Genomic DNA, 18729 nt, shown 5'->3' with positions numbered 1-18729 from the left:
GGTCAAGGGCATGTGCCTGGGTTGCGGGCACATCCCCAGTGGGAGATGTGCAGGAGGCAGCTGATCGATGTTTCTCTCTCATCGATGTTTCTAGCTCTCTCTCTCCCTTCCTCCCTGTAAAAAGTCAATAAAATATATTTTTTAAAAAAATAAAAAGATTAGCAAATGGTTTCAAAATTCATTGCAATGATTAAACTGTTCAAGTAACATTCTTGGCTTGGGACCCATTCTGTTGAATTGAAGAATCTAAAGATTCTTTCATGTTTTTACTACCTTATATTTTTTATTTTTAAATAATGGCAATATTCTACTTAATTGATTTTTTACTCTTCCAATTTATAGTTTTCTAGTGGATGGGATATTTCTCACTGTGTTCTAAAAAAATATAAAAACATTTGAACACATCTGAGGCATTGAATATTTATGTGGCTTAGAAGAATGACTTAAAATTTTGCTTACTAGTACGTAGATGTGAACTAATAGCACCCCCAGAAAGCTTTTTGCAAATTGAGATCCTCTTTTCCCAATAGTCATAGATTAAAAATAAATTTAGAAGAGTCTGTTAAACATATCCCATCCATTTAGCTAAGCATTCCTTAGTAGTTTGTCTTCTGAGAAATCATAATAAAAGTAAAAAACTTTGATCTCAAAGGAATTTGAACTAAACTAGAAGAAATTTAAATCTTCGAGAAAATGAAACTAAGCAAAGAGTTTATGTAATTTGTCCTAGGTCCTACAGTTAGTCTGTGGCACAATTAATACTGGAACCTAGACTTGTGAATTCCTTATGCTTAATATAGCAATTCATCCTTTAAATTATTACTACTATAGTAAATTTTCTAATTTTCACTCCAAGACTTAATCTTTTTATGCTCTAGAATTCCTCAGGGTAACAGCAAAGTTAAGTGATTAATTTTGTGTGGAGGAAGAGGTTGTGGTGAGCCCTTGCCTTGGTATAGTCCCTGCTGCCTTTCCCACTACGGAGTTGGGTCCTTAGCTCCTTCCTGGCTTCTGTTCTCATCCTCACCTGTGAGAGAATCTCTGAGACTACATGAAGATAGTCATGGACATTGTAGTCTTGGACAGAGGTTGTGTTTAAACTTGGGAAATTTAGTATCTGCATTACCAAGTAGGTGACAATAACACTTAAAGAAATGGCGGTGGAATTGGTTTGAGGGGAAAATTTAATTCAGATAGTTATACTCATTGAAAATGGATTTTGATTGCTTGGAATTGAAGAATCTAAAGATTCTTTCATGTTTTTACTACCTTATATTTTTTATTTTTAAATAATGGCAATATTCTACTTAATTGATTTTTTACTCTTCCAATTTATAGTTTTCTAGTGGATGGGATATTTCTCACTGTGTTCTAAAAAAATATAAAAACATTTGAACACATCTGAGGCATTGAATATTTATTACAACTCTTAACAATTTGATTGGCTAAATTGTATACTGTATGGGTCAAAGTATGAAAATTGCTATAAAAGTTAATAGAGTTCATTTTTTAAATTAATTTAGCCTACTCATAATGTGTATGTGCCTGTCTGTCTGGTGTTAATATTTTCTATCTCAAACAATTATGTATGTACCTAAAAGAAAACTAGGTTATTTTTCAGAATTATATTAGTATACTTGTTAAAGAAAAAAATGGTGAGTACTAGGTCTTTTAAACAAAGGGTAAAGTAAGAAAATGAAAATCTCATAATTTCAGGAGACAATCTCCATTGATTTTCTTTTTAAGAAACAAGGAGTAATGTTTGTAAGTAGTTAGCAAATGATGTATAAAATGAAAAAACCTTCTCTCCCCAACCCATTCCCTTGTGATAACTTGTTAACAGAATCTTGTGCATCCTTTTGGGAGGAAAAGATTTTTATGTATATTCTAGCCCAATTTACCCCCTCTACACCCCCCCCCCTCTCTCTCTCTCTCTCTCTCTCTCTCTCTCTCTCTGTATGTATGTATGTATGTATGTATGTATTTTTTCTTTCTCAATACGACCAGGTCTGTGCCACTCATTTTTTTAATGGACGAATAGTGTTCATTGCTTGGAAGAACTGTATTTCCATTTCTAGCTAATTAAATGGTGAACTTTTAAATTTCTCCCCAACTTTTTGCTGTGAACAACTTTGTGGTGATGAACATTATACATCTTGTTGTTCTTTATTAGGCATATCAGTAGGGTAAGTTCATTTTGGCAAAACGATCTCCAGAGCAGGTAAACTAACTCATATTTTTACCAATAGTGTATGAGTGCACTTAAGACATTTTAATCCCCAAGGTAAAATCCTGACTTTTTACATTTTATAGTTTGAACTTTTTCTAAAAATAGATATTGTTACAAGTGAGTACCTACATAGGTTTAGTTTTATTTTCCCCATGTCCAGTTTAGTGTGATCATTACTGCAGTTTTCCTGGAGGATATTGTTAGAGATACCAGTTCCTAAGGAGACATAGATAATAGTCACATGACAAATGAAAGACTTGCAGTCAAATTTAAACCTTTTTTGAACAGATGAAAACCATTTTAAAAAGAAAAAGAAAATAAGGGTAAGGAAAAAAAGGAAATGAGAAATTTTTTTTACGTAGTTGTTTCCCTGGGAGGTATACAAGGAATCAGACTCTAGGCTCTAGTTCCACCTTTTTCACTTACCATGGAACCTTAATCAAGTCACTTTATCTCCCTGGGTTTGCTGATACATAAAATGAGGTAGGTGGGGAAGGTATTATTGCCAGGTTTATGGTTATGATCATGTAACTATGCATTTGAAAAAATGTAGTACTATATAAATGTAACCTAGTTTTGCTGTTTTAAATAGGTAAATAAACAAATGCCCGCATTCCATACTGAAATACCCTGTATTATAATATTAAACTCATATTTTGAAACATAATAATTTTTTTTGTAGGTTGGGCAGAAGTAATGTTTACAGTATAAACTGTTTTCAAATGCTAGTATTTCAGAAGCTCCTCTTTTTGTTTGTTTAATCAGTCATAGTTTATTTCATTTTAAATTAAATTCATTGGGGTGATATTGGTTAATGATCATCTTTTATTTAATTGGATATAATTACTTTAAAGAAATTAATGTTATTCCCACCCTCCTCAAACCAATACAATGGAATTTTATTTTGAATATAGAAGAATAAAATATGTATGTATAGGCAACCATCCCTACTTTCCCTCCCCCTATCTTAATCTAGATATACCATCAGTCAAATCATGGTTTTTGAAACATTCCAGTATTTCTGATATAATATCATTAATGATATCTTTCAACACTGTGTATTGTATTTTATGCCAGCTATATTCACAAATGCTACCAGTCCTTAAGATATTTGGTATTTTTATTTTATTATTAATCCTTACCTAAGGATAGTTTTCCATTGATTTTTAGAGAGAGTGGAGCGGGAGAGACAGAAACATTGATGTGAGAGAGACACATTGATTGGTTGCCTCCCGCAAGAGAATAGAGCCTGCAACTAAGGTATAAGCCCTTGACCAGAATCAAACCTGTGACCTTTCAGTTGGTGGGCCGACACTGTGTCCACTGAGCCAAACCAACTAGGGCGAATAACTTATTTTTAATCAGAAAGCCTTTCTTATCAAACAGTTAGATGGAATAATTATTGGAGCGTTCAAAAACGACTGAATGCTCAAAGGACCATTTCTTTTAAGCTCCTAATTTGAAAGAAATACTGGTTTTTCTTCTTTATGCCATGCAACTTGTTTCAAAAGTTTACTAAAAAGGAAAAACAGCATTGTAAGGCTATTATGTGGATAGTGTATCTGAGACCAGATGAAGATAGTCATGAACATTGTAGTCTTGGACAGAGGTTGTGCTTAAACTTGGGAAATAAAGTATAATTACATGAAATAAACCAATTAATTTTTGAAAATATTGATATGCTGTGCAATAATTTGTATGGTGGTTAAATTCATTTTCAGCCAGAAATGTGTAGCTTTGCCTGAAAGATGTTAAGCAAACGAGAAACCCTTTGGTTACACTAGAGGCCCAATGCACAAAATTTGTGCAAGGGGCTTGGCCCTTGCAGCTGTGGCAGCTGCCTCAGCCCTCGCAGCCCCAGCTTCATCCGAAAGGTTGTCCAGAAGGATGTCTGGTCTAGTTAGCATATTATGCTTTTATTATTATAGATTATTGTGTTGTCTCACCCTACTCTTCAGCTTCCCATTGAGGAACTGAATGAAAAAGTGGCAGTTGTGCCCAGCTGGTGTGCCTCATTGGTTGAGCATTGACCCATGAACCAGGAAGTCACAGGTTCAATTCCAGTCAGGGTACATGCTGGGGTTGCAGGCTTGATTGATTCCCCTGTAGGGGGCATGCAAGAGGCAGCTGATTGATGATTCTCTCTCATCCTTGATGTTTCTATCTCTCCCTCCCCCTACCTCTTTCTGAAATGAATTAAAAAATATTTTTTAAAAGTAGCACTTGTTTGATTGTTGTGGCAGAATAACTTGAAAATATACATTACTAGTCTTTTTTTATCAGTCTTTTGTTAGAATAAAACAGTGCTAGAGGCAAGAATCATTCTCTTTTAAGAATTAAAAGAAGAAGATAGGATCCTTGAAAAAGTGTGCCTTAAGAGAATTAAGTCATCATGTGGAATTTGGAGTATGTATATACTTACTACAGTAGCATAATGTGGACAGTTTTCAAAATGGAGTTTTAACACCTTATAAAAATTTGTCTTAAATACCTAGCTTTTGAAGTATTGCGCACATTCCTCATTTCTATTTTGTTCTTGCCCCTCTGCACCATTACTTAGGAGAAAGAAGGAAAATACTAGAATATCCCCTAGCTCTTTCTAGTGCTTTTGGCCTTCCTGTATCTCTTATTTCTGTTGGGCATAAAATAGATAGCTCTGAATGAATGGACAAAGTTTTAGTCATGAAGTTGGTCATTTGAAGCATCTTTTGAGTTTCTTATTGAATTTATCTTATAGGAGTTTGTTTGTAAATGACTTGATTATAATTTAATTAAGATAAAATAGCCACAAACTCATGTGATGATATTAATAAAACAAATTGCTAACAGTTTTATCTTTAAGTTTTCCAGATGTATGTTGTTAAACTTATGAGAGGTGAAATGTTACAGTAGAAGGAGCATTATAATTTGGAGTATTTGTGGTCTCCTATCAGATAACCTAACTTCTCTAGAGCATGAAAGGCTGCTTATTTTGTGATAATTTATAAGTATGTTGTTTGTTAGTGAAGTTAACCTAATGTACTGTTTGGTGCTTAAGTAACATTTTAATTTTTCCTTCTGCTTGCTTGCAATATAATTTTTAGTTAAAATGTCTTAAATTGTTTCCACCTCCATTCTCACACACATTTAAAAATATATATTTTTATCCCTAACTGGTTTGGCTCAGTGGATAGAGCATCGGCCTGCGGACTGAAGAGTCCCAGGTTCGATTCCGGTCAAGGGCATGTACCTTGGTTGCAGGCACATCCCCAGTAGGGGGTGTGCAGGAGGCAGCTGATCAGTGTTTCTCTCTCATCGATGTTTCTAACTCTATCCCTCTCCCTTCCTCTCTATAAAAAATCAATAAAATATATTAATACACACACACACACACATATATATATTTAGAGAGAGAGAGGAAAAGAGAGAACATCGATCGGCTGCCTCCTGCATGCCTCTTACCGGGGATAGAGCCTACAACCAGTCATGTGCTTTGATGGAGACTCAGCTGGCAATCTTTTGGTGCAATGGATAACATCCAACCAACTGAGCCACGCAGGTATAGGCTCACGCACATGTTAAGCCAGAGATCAGCTTGGTAGCAAACCTTGTGCATGGTTTTCCTGTATTGATAGGAGGGAATATTTCAGAAAATTTCAAAATCTAAATCATATCTTTTAAATTACATATGTTATGACACCCATATTTGCCTTTAAAATTTGAATCAATTCCAAATTACTGTCTGTTTCTAGATTCAGGAATGTTTTCCAATTTTCCTGTGTGTTTAAATAAATATAATGTCAGAAAGGATTATACAGGAAGTTTTATTTTGTCCTAGACAACTCAGACATTAACAATTGTGATAGTTTTTGGTGTGTAACTAGTTATAGTTGTTGAATAATTCCTGTTGTAACATTGGTAAGGATTACTACACAAAAATGCTAATTTTTCTTCTTTTTTCCTCCCTCCCCTCCCCCCCTTAGCCATCTGTTGAGTCTTCAAGTCCAGGTAAGTATTTTCTATACTTTTTATAATCTCTATTTGACTAATATTTATCCTATTCGTTGCATAAAGGCTAGAGGAGTTAGACTATCATCTGACTTGCTTTTCTTCTGAATGCTTCTTTTCTTTGGGGAAAAAGAAATGGATGAAATATTTGACTGCCCATGAAAGTACAGGTGAGGCTGCTGTGAGTTCAAACTCGTGACTGTTAATGGGTTCTCTTCCTCCCCCCTCCCCCCCGCCCCCTCTCTCACTCTCTCATGAATTTCCACATATATTTCTTAATAGTTTTTAATTGCTATTTGACTTGAAGTATAAATATATATTATGTGTACTTTTAAAAAAGGAGTTATGTGTACTTTTAAAAAAGGAATTACTAACAACTTAGAAATATTAGCTTGTATAGGAAATTAAAAGTATTTTGAGAGAAAAATTGTGAAAACATTTAGTGAAGGAAGGAGAAATAAAATAAGAAAAACATTCAACAAATGAATATTTAATGTTGTAAATTAAGGAAGTTTTTTTATATTTGAATAGGAACAGTTTTTATCTTCTGAACACATATCTTTGGGTTTTTGTATTCTTTAAATACAATACAGATTCATTTTTTTCCTAACTTAGATGTTATGATCTTTGGACTAAATCTGGCCACAAATAAATGTGTTTTTATTCTGCCAGTGTAGTGATCTTTAAAAATTTGAATATTTTATATAAAAATCTATATTTAGGCTTCTCTTGATCAGGTAGAGGTTCCAGTTCCATTGGGTACAGCATTTCTGTGTGGCAACAATTGGTTGGAACTGAATAGCAGTCAGCAAAGAGTTTGGTACCAACCAGTTTTTCTGACTAGTGTCCAGGGACTTTACCAAGAGTACTGCCTTCTGCAATGAAGTACTTGGATTAAGGGACAGCGTAATGTAGCTAAAGAAGAGAGAGAAAGGGAGCACTCTAAGGCATTGTAATACTTCATTTGAAAACATCTCATGTTGAATATTTAGTTATGATGTATTACTAAAATTTTCAGATTATTGAAGCAGTCACTACTCTCTGTGTTAAATTTTAGAAAGTAAATTTGTAAAAATGCTTAACATCATAGTAAGCTTCTTCTTTTTTTTTTTTTAAATGGATCAAGGTTCTTTTCATGAACACATATCATTGTACTCCATGTAGTATAAGGCATCAAGTAGGGTGGTTGGACTAGAATACCTCCAGATTCCTTCTAAAAGACAAGTGTGCGTTAAATTGACAGTTGATTTTATCATATTTATTTCAACTTCATGGTTTATAAATATGTTCTGGATAGTTAAGGTTGGAAGTAGTCTGACCTCAGATAAATACTAGATTATCATATCCTTTATAGGACATAGAATTTTTCCTAATTTCTTTTTCTTGCAAACAGAATCATTTTCATTGAAAAAAAAAAATAGGTTCTAGTTGGTTTTTGTTAATGTGATATTGCAAATAAACTGAGTTTTATATATTTTTCCATGAAATTTTGAGACATTCATCAGGTAATACATAGGTCTAAAAATAATTTCTCCAAAAATGATATTAATGAATGACTTGAATTTCCATTGCATTTGAATCAGTCTAGGCTGCATTGGAAGAATAGTAATGCTTGGAAAATATAAATGTCTTTGATGCCCCTTACTGCCTGCTGAATGCTTATACAAACAGATTGAATCTTTAGTGTTTTTTGTTTTTAAATTGGTTTTAGACTAAGAAGATCTTTTAAGATAGATAGTGTTTCTAATATCAGGCTTCTGCCCAAGAGAATATTTATTGTTTTTGTAAGTAATACTAATTATGTAAGTTGGAAGAAATTAGGAATAGAGGCTTCATGTAAAAAAATTATTTGGTCCACTGGTAAAAGGCTGTGTCCTTTGTAACATCTGCACTTTGGAATTTATTATAGTAATAACGGTCATATGGCCCAGGTTAGGTGGTTTGTCTATAGACGCCACCAGTATAAACCAATGTGGAGGTATAAGACAAGGTTTAACCTATAAAACTAGTAGCCATTAGAGATAGGGATTTAGGGAGGGGAGGAAATAAAATAATGTAATGAGTGCACATCCTATATAATAAAAGAGTAATAGGCAAATCGACCAAAAGATGGAATGACCAGTTGACGGGGTGGAACCTGTGAGCAGATGGCGCCAGGCCAGCCAAGGCTTGTGCCAGCGGGCAGAGGGAGGGGACAGCAATGGGGGGGGGGGGGGAGGTGACCAGCAGCAGCAGAGGGGCAATGGGGGGTTGGGGGGCAGGTCCGGCTGCTCGCTGGCCTGTGCCGTCCCCTGATCGCCTAGTTGCCTCCCGCAGAAGCCACTGGCAGGGCCACTCGCTGCCTGTGCCATCCCCTGATTGGCCCCGCCAGTCGCCTCCTGCAGAGGGAGGCCAGACTGCGGCTCAGTCGGACATTCCTGAGGGCTCCCGGACTATTAGAGGGCACAGGCTAGGTTGAGGGACTGCCCCCCACCCCACCATCACTGAGTGCATGAATATTTGTGCACTGGCCTCTAGTGGCATATTATAAGCAGAATTTATCTCTTTAATGGTTGAAATAATGTAGGATACCTTTTAGTAATTTTGCAACAGGATACAAAAAGTGCTGATATTGGCTTAATTCTAAAACATAATATTTATTTTCACAGTGCGTCAGACTCCCTACCCGTAATAATTTATTTTTAAGACCTTTTTTTCCCCCTAGGAGACAGCCTAACAATGGGCCTTAGTAATTAACAAAAAGGAGTAGGGTGATTATTTGGTCCCAAAGGACAAGGTAAAAAGAAGTCATATGAAGGCAAGAAAAAATTGGAAGTTTATAAAAAACAGTTATAGTGTATATGTAGGGAAAAGAATTAGAGTGAGAAGAGAGAAAAGGTTCACCTAAGGTATTTCTTGTAGGGAGGGGGAAGTGACAAAACTTTAAATTTAATTGGCCTTAAATATAATGACAAGTGAGGGGCTTCAGGTAAATCATATGATACTAATGTAAGCTTGATTTTTTTTTTTAAGTTGGTAAAGGAAGGTAAGTAGTCAGGAATTAAACATTGTTATTTTGACAATATTTGCATCTAATAAGAATTATATTATGACTAGAGGCCCGGTGCATGAAATTCGTGCATTCAGGTGGGGCGGGGGAGGGAGTGGATCCTTCAACCCAGATTGTGAAAGGGCACAAGCCAGGCTGAGGGACCGGGAAGGGACGCAGGAGGTTGGCCAGCCAGGGAGGGACCGTGGGAGGGCTCCAGGGCATGTCCGGCCCATCTCACTTAGTCCAATTGGCTGGACCCCAGCAGCAAGCTAACCTATCAGTGGTAGCATCTGCCCCCTGGTGGTCAGTGCACGTCATAACAAGTGGTTGAGTGGCCTTAGCATATCATTAGCGTATTATGCTTTGATTGGTTGAATGGCCAACCGGACACTTAGCATATTAGGCTTTTATTATATAGGACTAGAGGCCCGGTGCACAAAAATTTGTGCACTCGGTGGGGAGGGGAGGGATCCCTCAGCCCGGCCTGTGCCCTCTTGCAGTCTGGGACTCTTCGGGAGATAACGACCTGCTGGCTTAGGCCTGCTCTTGGGTGGCAGAGGGCAGGCCCAATCCCTAGGTGCAGCCCCTGGTCGGGCTCAGAGCAGGGCTGATTGGGGAGTTGGGGCGCCGCCCCCTGTCATGCACAGAGCAGGGCAGATTGGGAGGTTGTGATGCCACCCTCAGTCACGCTCAGGGTAGGGCCGATTGGGGGGTTGGGGCACCGCCCCCTGTCACACTCAAGGCAGGGTCGATGGGCAGGTTGCGGCGCCACCCCCTGTCACACACAGAGCAGGGCCAATCAGGGTTGGGGCGCTGCCCCCTGTCACGCACAGAACATGGCCCATCAGGGGGGTTGGGAAACGGTACTTTGTCACGCACAGAGCAGGGCCACTCGGGGTTGGGGCGCTCCCCCCAGTCACGCACAGAACAGGGCCCATCACGGGGTTGGGGCGCCGCACCCTGTCAAACACAGAGCAGGGCTGATCAGGGGGTTGGGGCACTGCAGCCTGTCACACACAGAGCCGCAGGGCAATCAGGGGGTTGGGGAGCTCCCCCGTATCAGGCACAGAGCAGGGCTGATCAGGGGGTTGGGGCGCCTTCCCCTGTCATGAACAGAGCAGGGTGGATAGGGAGGTTGTGGCCCCAGCCCCTGTCACACACAGATCTGCAGGGCGATCAGGGGCTTTGGGTGCTGCCCCCTGTCACACTGATCACGGTGCCGGGAGGCCTCTCGGCTCCGCTGATCCCGGTGCTGGGAGGCATATTACCCTTTTACTATATAGGATAGAGGCCTGGTGCACGTGTCGGGGCCAGCTGGTTTGCCCTGAAGGGTGTCCTGGATCAGGGTGGGGATCCCCACTGGGGTGCTTGGCCAGCCTGGATGAGGGGATGATGGCTTTTTGCAGCTGGTCACACACCCTTCAGGGTGGGGGTCCCCACTGGGGTGCCTGGCCAGTCTGGGTGAGGGGCTGAGGGCTGTTTTCAGGCTGGCGGGTGACGGAAGCTCCCAACCGCTCCTTTTTTTCTTTTTTTTTTTTTATTCTGGGCCAGCTTTAGCTCTGAGGCTCCAGCTCTTAGGCCTCCGCTGCTGAAAGCAGGTTTCTGGCCTTTGTTTACCTTCTATATTTGAAACAATGTTGCGATCCTGCTGGCTGAAGCCCTGCGACTAAAGCAGGTTTCTGGGGTTTTGTTTAGCTTCTATATTTGTAACATAGTTGCTTAGAGTTGCAGCTTAGAGTTGCAGCTCAGAGGCCGGCAGCGGCAGGCGGGAACGTTGCAGTCCTCCGTCACTGAAGCAAGCAAGCCTCCTGTTAGTTTCAAGCTGCCTGGCTGCCGGCGGCCATCTTGGCTGGCAGTTAATTTGCATATCTCGCTGATTAGCCAGTGGGAAGGGTAGTGGTAGTACGCTAATTACCATGTTTCTCTTTTATTAGATAGGACTAGAGGCCCGGTGCACAAAAATTTGTGCACTTGGGGGGGAGGGGTATCCCTCAGCCCAGCCTGTGCCCTCTCGCAGTCTGGGACCCCTCGGGAGATAACGATCTGCTGGCTTAGGCCTGCTCCCGGGTAGCAGAGGGAAGGCCCAATCCCTAGGTGCAGCCCCTGGTCAGGCTCAGAGCAGGGCTGATTGGGGAATTGGGGCGCCGCCCCCTGTCATGCACAGAGCAGGGCGATCGGGAGGTTGTGATGCCACCCTCAGTCATGCTTAGGGTAGGGCCAATTGGGGGGTTGGGGAACCGTCCCCTGTCACACTCAAGGCAGGGTCGATGCGGAGGTTGCGGCGCCACCCCCTGTCACGCACAGAGCAGGGCCAATCGGGGTTGTGGTGCTGCCCCGTCACGCACAGAGCAGGGCCCGTTAGGGGGTTGGGGCACTGCTCCCTGTCACTCACAGAGCAGGGCCCATCAGGGGCTTGGAGCTCTGTACCCTGTTACGCACAGAGCAGGGCCCATCAGGGGGTTGGGACGCCGCCCTCTATCACCCAAAGAGCAGGACCGATCAGGGGGTTGGGGCGCCGCACCCTGTCACACACACAGCCGCAGGGCAATCAGGGGGTGGGGGAGCTCCCCCCTATCAGGCACAGAGCAGGGCTGATCAGAGGGTTGGGGCGCCTTCCCCTGTCACGAACAGAGCAGGGTGGATAGGGAGGTTGTGGCCCCGCCCCCTGTCACACACAGAGCTGCAGGGCGTTTGGGTTTGGGCGCCGCACCCTGTCACACACAGAGCCGCAGGGCGATCAGGGGGTTGGGGAGCTCCCCCCTATCAGGCACAGAGCAGGGCTGATCAGGGGGTTGGGGCGCCTTCCCCTGTCACAAACAGAGCAGGGTGGATAGGGAGGTTGTGGCCCCGCCCCCTGTCACACACAGAGCCCCAGGGTGATCAGGGGGTTTGGGCGCTCCCCCCCGTCACGCTGATTCCGGTGCCGGGAGGCCTCTCGGCTCCGCTGGTCCCGGTGCTGGGAGGCATGTTACCCTTTTACTATATAGACTAGAGGCCTGGTGCACGGCTGGGTGCTGGCTGGTTTGCCCTGAAGGGTGTCCTGGATCAGAGTGGGGGTCCCCACTGGGGTGCCTGGCCAGCCTGGGTGAGGGGCTGATGGCTGTTTGCAGCTGGTCACACACCCTTCAGGGTGGGGGTCCCCACTGGGGTGCCTGGCCAGTCTGGGTGAGGGGCTGAGGGCTGTTTTCAGGCTGGGGGTGACTGAAGCTCCCAACCGCTCCTTTTTTTCTTTTTTCTTTTTTTATTCTGGGCCAGCTTTAGCTTTGAGGTTTGGCTCCAGCTCTTAGGCCTCCGCTGCTGAAAGTAGGTTTCTGGCCTTTGTTTACAATGTTGCAATCCTGCTGGCTGAAGCCCGGCGGACTAAAGCAGGTTTCTGGGGTTTTGTATAGCTTCTATATTTGTTACATAGTTGCTTAGAGTTGCAGCTCAGAGGCCTGCAGCGGCAGGCGGGGAACGTTGGAGTCCTCCGTCACTGAAGCAAGCAAGCAGGCCTCATGTTAGTTTCAAACTGCCTGGCTTCCGGCGGCCATCTTGGCTGGCAGTAATTTGGATATTGCCCTGATTAGCCAATGGGAAGCGTAGCGGTCATATGCCAATTACCATGTTTCTCTTTTATTAGATAGGATTGGTATAATAGTATACGAAAGAGTTTGTGTGAGGGTTTTTTAATTATCTTTCTGCATATAAGAGAGAAGGAAAGTATAGTATCATTTGTAGGAATACATAATTATTAACTAAGTCTCCTAGGAGATTGATTGCTAGGTGAACTGAAAAGTTTTGGGAGCATTTTCCATTAAAAACTCAGAAAGAAGGGACAATGATTGAAACCGCAAAAACTACAACTAAATTAGTGGTTCTTAAACTGTGCAAGTCCCTCAACCAGTACTAAAATGCCCTAATTATGCCATGTTTTTCTTAATTTTCCAAAAGAAATGATAATATGCTTTTCTAAATGTTTTATTTTGTAAATCATTGTAAAACTTTGATAATTTGTTAACTCTTTTGTGCTGTACTGTAGGATAAGACCTGATTTAGCAATTACATATCTAGTTATTTTATGTTTAATATCAGTATTTTATTATGTTCCTCAGAGTGTACCATGACTTCTAAGTATTTTGCTTTCTAACCTGGCTTGCTATTCACTCATTATAGTAAACAGAGGCTCTTTTCAAGTATTCTCTGAGGCAGGATACCTACTGTTTCTGAGGCTGTGCCTTACGGGAGGTTTGGAGTGCAGTAAAAGCACAGGCTTTGGAATTAGCAGGCCCAGGATTCAAATTCCATCCTTGCCATGTACTGGCTCTAAGAGTTTAAACAAGCTACTTAACTCTGAGCCTCGGGTTTTTCTTTTTGTTCTTCTTAAATGAAATGATGTATATGAAGTGCTTGAGCATAGTATTTGGTACATAGTAAGCACTCCAAAAATATTTCTTATTCTGAAAAGTGTGGGAGGTGCAAGAACCTGGAGCCTTCTGTATTTCCTTATCCCTAATAGTGTGTATTTAAACAAATCAGCATCTGTATCACTTTGTTTTACTAAGGAGGAGTAGGTGCATCTGTTAATACAACTTTTAACAGTTTAAACTTAAATTGATTATTTTAATGTTAAATAACTCATTTGTTCATTAGTAAACAATGCTTTTGCAAACTTAAGTCCAAACAATAGCCAAATGGGATAGTTTACAGAATATGTATGCCCTAGCATTTGCAATTCAGTATTATAAGGCTTGACCTATTGAGTACAGCAGTGTTCTCCAACCACCAGGCTAAAAATAGATTAGCTTACACATCAGTTACCTACTAGCTAGGCTATTTTTAATGCCTTTCATAAGAGTTTTGTGTGCAATTTTAGTACATTTTGCTTCTATAGTTTATCTTTGAGTTATTTCATATAAAAATCATCCAAATAAGTTAAGGGCAATTATCTATATACTGGAATAAATTTTCATGAAAGTGCTAATAGAAGAGTAATATTTGAGTGCAACTTTGTTTTCATTAGACTATATGTTAAGATGACTATATATTTCACATGAATATATACTCTCAGGGGCCATAAGGGTTCATACTCATTGAGTCTATTAAATATTGATCAAATGATTAAGAATTGTGATTCTTATTCTGTAGTTGTACCTGTGTATAGAGATGAGAAAGGCAAAAAATAATCCCTTAGAGGAGGTTTGCGGGGAGATATGAGTAATGGCAAGAATTTCAGAAAACAATAAATAATATTTTCTGTGCATAGCTTTTCTTTGGTACTGTTATTTGATTTATATCAGCTTCAGATGTCATATACATTATATTAATATTAATGAGGTACACTTAATTTGATTTACCAAACTTTAAAAAATATTCTTTACCAGGAGGTTCAGCAACATCAGATGACCATGAATTTGATCCATCAGCTGACATGCTGGTTCATGATTTTGATGATGAACGAACATTAGAAGAAGAAGAAATGATGGAAGGAGAAACAAACTTCAGTTCTGAAATAGAGGATCTTGCAAGGGTAAATAACAATAAGAATTAGAGGATGAAGTGTTTATAACTTTTTTTGTGGAGAGAGGAAACACTTGAAATTTTGGTTCTCTGCTTGTGTTTGGGGAGAAAAAGGATGTATAGAGTTGACTGAAAAATTCTATGTGATCATAGGTGGTATGTTTAAAGTTTGAAATGAAAGGCCTTTTTTTAAAGAAGTAACTTTATTATGTAAATAGAATTCAGGTAGTTAACTTTTATAAAACATCACAGGTATCGGGTCAAAAATGGACTATAAAAGGATCCTAAATCTCTTCTTACACACCTCTGTCCTCTCCCAATTACCCTACCTTTTATTTTTACCCACCTTCGCAGCCAGAATTTAAGAGTTGTTATCATCTTCCTTGTTACCCAGAAAACAATAAATGATTCTTACATGATACTTGCTAAATCTTTAAGTACTTCAGTTAGCACATAGTAGGAACACTTATTTGAATTCAAAAGAGCTGCAGCAGAATTGATTTTGTTTTTTGTAGTTTTAGCCCAATGTTGGCTACAAGATTTTCACTTTATACCTTCGATCAGCGATTCTCAACCTGTGGGTCGCGGCCTCTTTGGGGGTCGAACAACCCTTTCACAGGGGTCCGCTAAGACCTTCGGAAAACATATATAATTACATATTGCTTTTGTGATTAATCACTATGCTTTAATTATGTTCAGTTTGTAACAATGAAATTGGGGGTCACCACAACATGAGGAACTGTATTAAAGGATCGCGGCATTAGGAAGGTTGAGAACCACTGCCTTAGATCAAGTAAGTTAACTTTTCATACCACTGTCAAACTCTAAATGTTGTATTCCACAGTGGGTCATGACTATTGCTTACTAATTTATTGCTGCTGACTGTTGCTTAATAAATTGATATTGAGTGACAGAAGTTAAGATAAAAGTTAATGTCTAAACAGAAGCATAATATCACTATATAGTTTGTTTTTAAATATATATATTTTTAAATTGATTCAGAGAGAGGAAGAGAGAGGAAAAGAAGGATAAAAACATCAATGATGAGAGAGAATCGTTGATCGGCTTCCTCCTGCTGGGTATCACACCAAGACATTGTGGTTCATGGGTGGATGCTTAACCACTGAGCCATACCAGCCGGACTATAGTTTGTTTTATATTAAGTAAGCATTTTCTTGATGGAATAAGCAAGGTTTATTTTGTTTACACATGATAGAACCCACCTAAAACTAACTTTAAGAATGCATTTTAGATGTATATTAGAACTTTTTTAGAACTTTATTTTTTTTTATTTTTTAGAAGTCATATGAATGAGTATCTGAGTCCAAGGAATGTCTAGAACCAGAGATTCAGTGTCACTAGGACCCCTCAATTACTCTTAATCCATGGTTAAACCTGTTGGTTTTTTCTGCAAGATCTCTTGAGTTTTTTCTTTACCATAACCATTCATTTAGTTTAGGTTCTAATTATACTACATGTGATTTACAGCAGTGAATTCCAACTTAGCTTAGTCTTCCTGGCAAACGAAATCTCTCCCTGCCTAAGTCCATCTTGAGCATTTGGTTGTATTTTCCCTAAGCCCTAACATTGTGTCAGTCCCTGTTCAACACCTACTTTCAAACCAAGTCAAAAGTAGGATATGACAGATTTTTTTAGAAACTAAGTAAGACTAGAGAAAATAGTTTAAAATACCAGCCCTAACTTTCTTTTTGTTATTATAGATACCCTCTCCTCTTATACAGTAACCTACTTACCATTTTTTTTTCTATACTTGTGTAGTTTTTTCTGAATTGATTTTCTCTCCAGAGGTGTGATGGGGGGGTCGCCTTGCCCTGATTGCCGGCTCGCCTCCTGCCTCTGAGGGCTCCCGAACTGTGAGAGGGGGCAGGCTGGGCTGAGGGACACCCCCCTCCAGTGCATGAATTTTCATGCACCAGGCCTCTAGTCCTGTATAATAAAAGGCTAATATGCAAATCGACTGAATGGCAGAACAACCAGTCTCTGACGCGCACTGACCACCTGAGGGCAGATGCTCAACGCAGGAGCTGCCCTCTGGTGGTCAGTGCGCTCCCCCAGGGGGAGCGCCACTCAGCCAGAAGCCAGTCTCACAGCTGGCGAGTGCAGCGGCGGTGGTGGGAGCTTCCCCTGCCGCCGTGGCAGTCGGACATCCCCCGAGGGCTCCCGTACTGTGAGAGGGCACAGGCTGGGCTGAGGGACCTTCCCACCCCCTGAGTGCACGAATTTTGTGCACCAGGCCTCTAGTTGTATAAAAAAACAGTATTTTCTTTCTCTTTCTCTTTCTCTTTCTCTTTCTCTTACTCTAGTTTTTTCTTGATTTTGAAGTTCTGTTTTACTTCTCAAATCCTGACTCCTAATTCCCAAATTTCTGTCTCGTACATGGACCAGATATCTGCATGGACTAGATCCTTAAACAACTTAAACACTGTGCTACTGCACTTTGAGAATCACAATACAAGATGTCATTAAGTATGCCACCTGGTCTATCAGCTAGGGTGGGAATACCTTGCCTGACATAGTTAACATTTTTCAAGCTGTGGCTACAGCAGGCCATTAGGGATTTCACTTTCAGAAACAGATTCACAGACTGACTTATAATTAGAACATCCATTTATGATATCAAGTAGAAGTTAACATTTTCTTCTTATTTCTGTAAGAAAACTTTTAAAAATTATAATTATTAGTCGTTTCTTGCACACGAATTCTGGGTGTGATGCGAGTTAATTGTATGATATAAGTGATTTGCGTCATTGGATTTATATCATCCAGTTCGATGTACCCTTCTCTACCACAACAATGTATTTAACACGTAGGCTAGACTTATTTCTGCCTATGAATAACACTACAAGACTGCTGGAGAAATATAGAACACTAGAGGCCCATCAGCCTGGCCTTCAGGGATCAGGCCAAAACCAGCCCAGTGCATGGATTAGTCCACGTTGTGTCCCGCCTGTCTGGCCCAGTCCTGATCGGGGCCAGGAAGGAACCGTGGGAGAACTCCAGGATTTTTCCAGCCCATCTTGCCCAGTCCCCATCGGCCAGACCCTAGCAGCAAGCTAACCTACCAGTCGGAGCATCTGCCCCCTGGTGGTCAGTGTGCGTCATAGTGACTGGTCAAATAGTTGGACACTTTGCATATTAGGCTTTTATTATATAGAATGTCTTATTTCATGATACTCTTTTTAAACTGACTCTTTCTATTAAGGGGTGTGTGTGTGTGTAATATGTTCACATGAATGGGTTAAATTTTCCTTTTTTAATCAGAATTTTGTCATGTTTCCCTGATACTTGATATTGTAGTCATATTGATTACTGAAAAGAGTACCTTCTGCAGAAAGCTAATTTCATTTCACTAACATGGATATTTTTTTATTTCACCCTCGGTATGTTTTTGTGGGGTTTGGGGGAAGTCCATGGCTGAGAGTATGGACTTTTGGAATTAGACTTGAGATCTGGCCACATAAGTTATTACTTATGTGGGGGGTTTTTCTTTTTGGTTGTTTTTTTTGTTTGTTTGTTTTTGTTTTTTGAGAAATGGCTTAATCTGTGAGCCTATCTCATCTAGAAACTGGAAATTCCATAAGATAGTTTTATATGTAATTATAGATTACCCTAAGAGAGAATAAATGGCTAATACAATTCAGTATTATTCCTGTACTGTATCATTGCTATTTTCTTTTCATGTATTTGGGCTGAGTAGGCTTAGTTTACAGTCTCTTTACTTTCTAATTATTCTATTCCCCCACTCCCACATTATATATGATACTCTTAAGTGTGAGCATCCATACATACTATTAACTGATGGTTTACATTATCTAAATGATTGCACAAAAGAATAGTTCCAATAAACCAATGTCCCTTTTTATTATACTTAAAAGATTTTGTTGTTAACAATTCTCATTGGTCAATGTCTTAAGAAATTCATAAAAGACTAGAATTTTCTTAACTTTCAGAACTATTTTCAGTT

At 40.2% G+C, this 18729-nt stretch overlaps 1 protein-coding gene across 6 annotated transcripts in view; it reads left to right on the top strand.

Moving 5' to 3' along the window:
* MIER1 (MIER1 transcriptional regulator) overlaps window positions 1–18729 on the top strand; it is a 59901-nt gene that overhangs the window by 9476 nt on the left and 31696 nt on the right. For 5 of the 6 annotated variants that reach the window (XM_081087622.1, XM_081087624.1, XM_081087626.1 and 2 more), the window contains 2 exons: window positions 6193–6217; window positions 14609–14754. In XM_081087622.1, the coding sequence (XP_080943748.1) occupies window positions 6193–6217; window positions 14609–14754 (171 nt within the window). Of the gene's footprint in view, window positions 1–6192; window positions 6218–6350; window positions 6388–14608; window positions 14755–18729 lie in introns of all 6 variants that reach the window. The other variant, XM_081087623.1, reaches the window with a different exon arrangement.

This window comes from Myotis nattereri, assembly GCF_964212035.1.
Source record: "Myotis nattereri genome assembly, chromosome: 3".
NCBI lineage: Eukaryota > Metazoa > Chordata > Mammalia > Chiroptera > Vespertilionidae > Myotis > Myotis nattereri.
The sequence above is the reverse complement of the archived record's forward strand: the minus strand, read 5'-3'. Positions and strand labels throughout refer to the sequence as shown.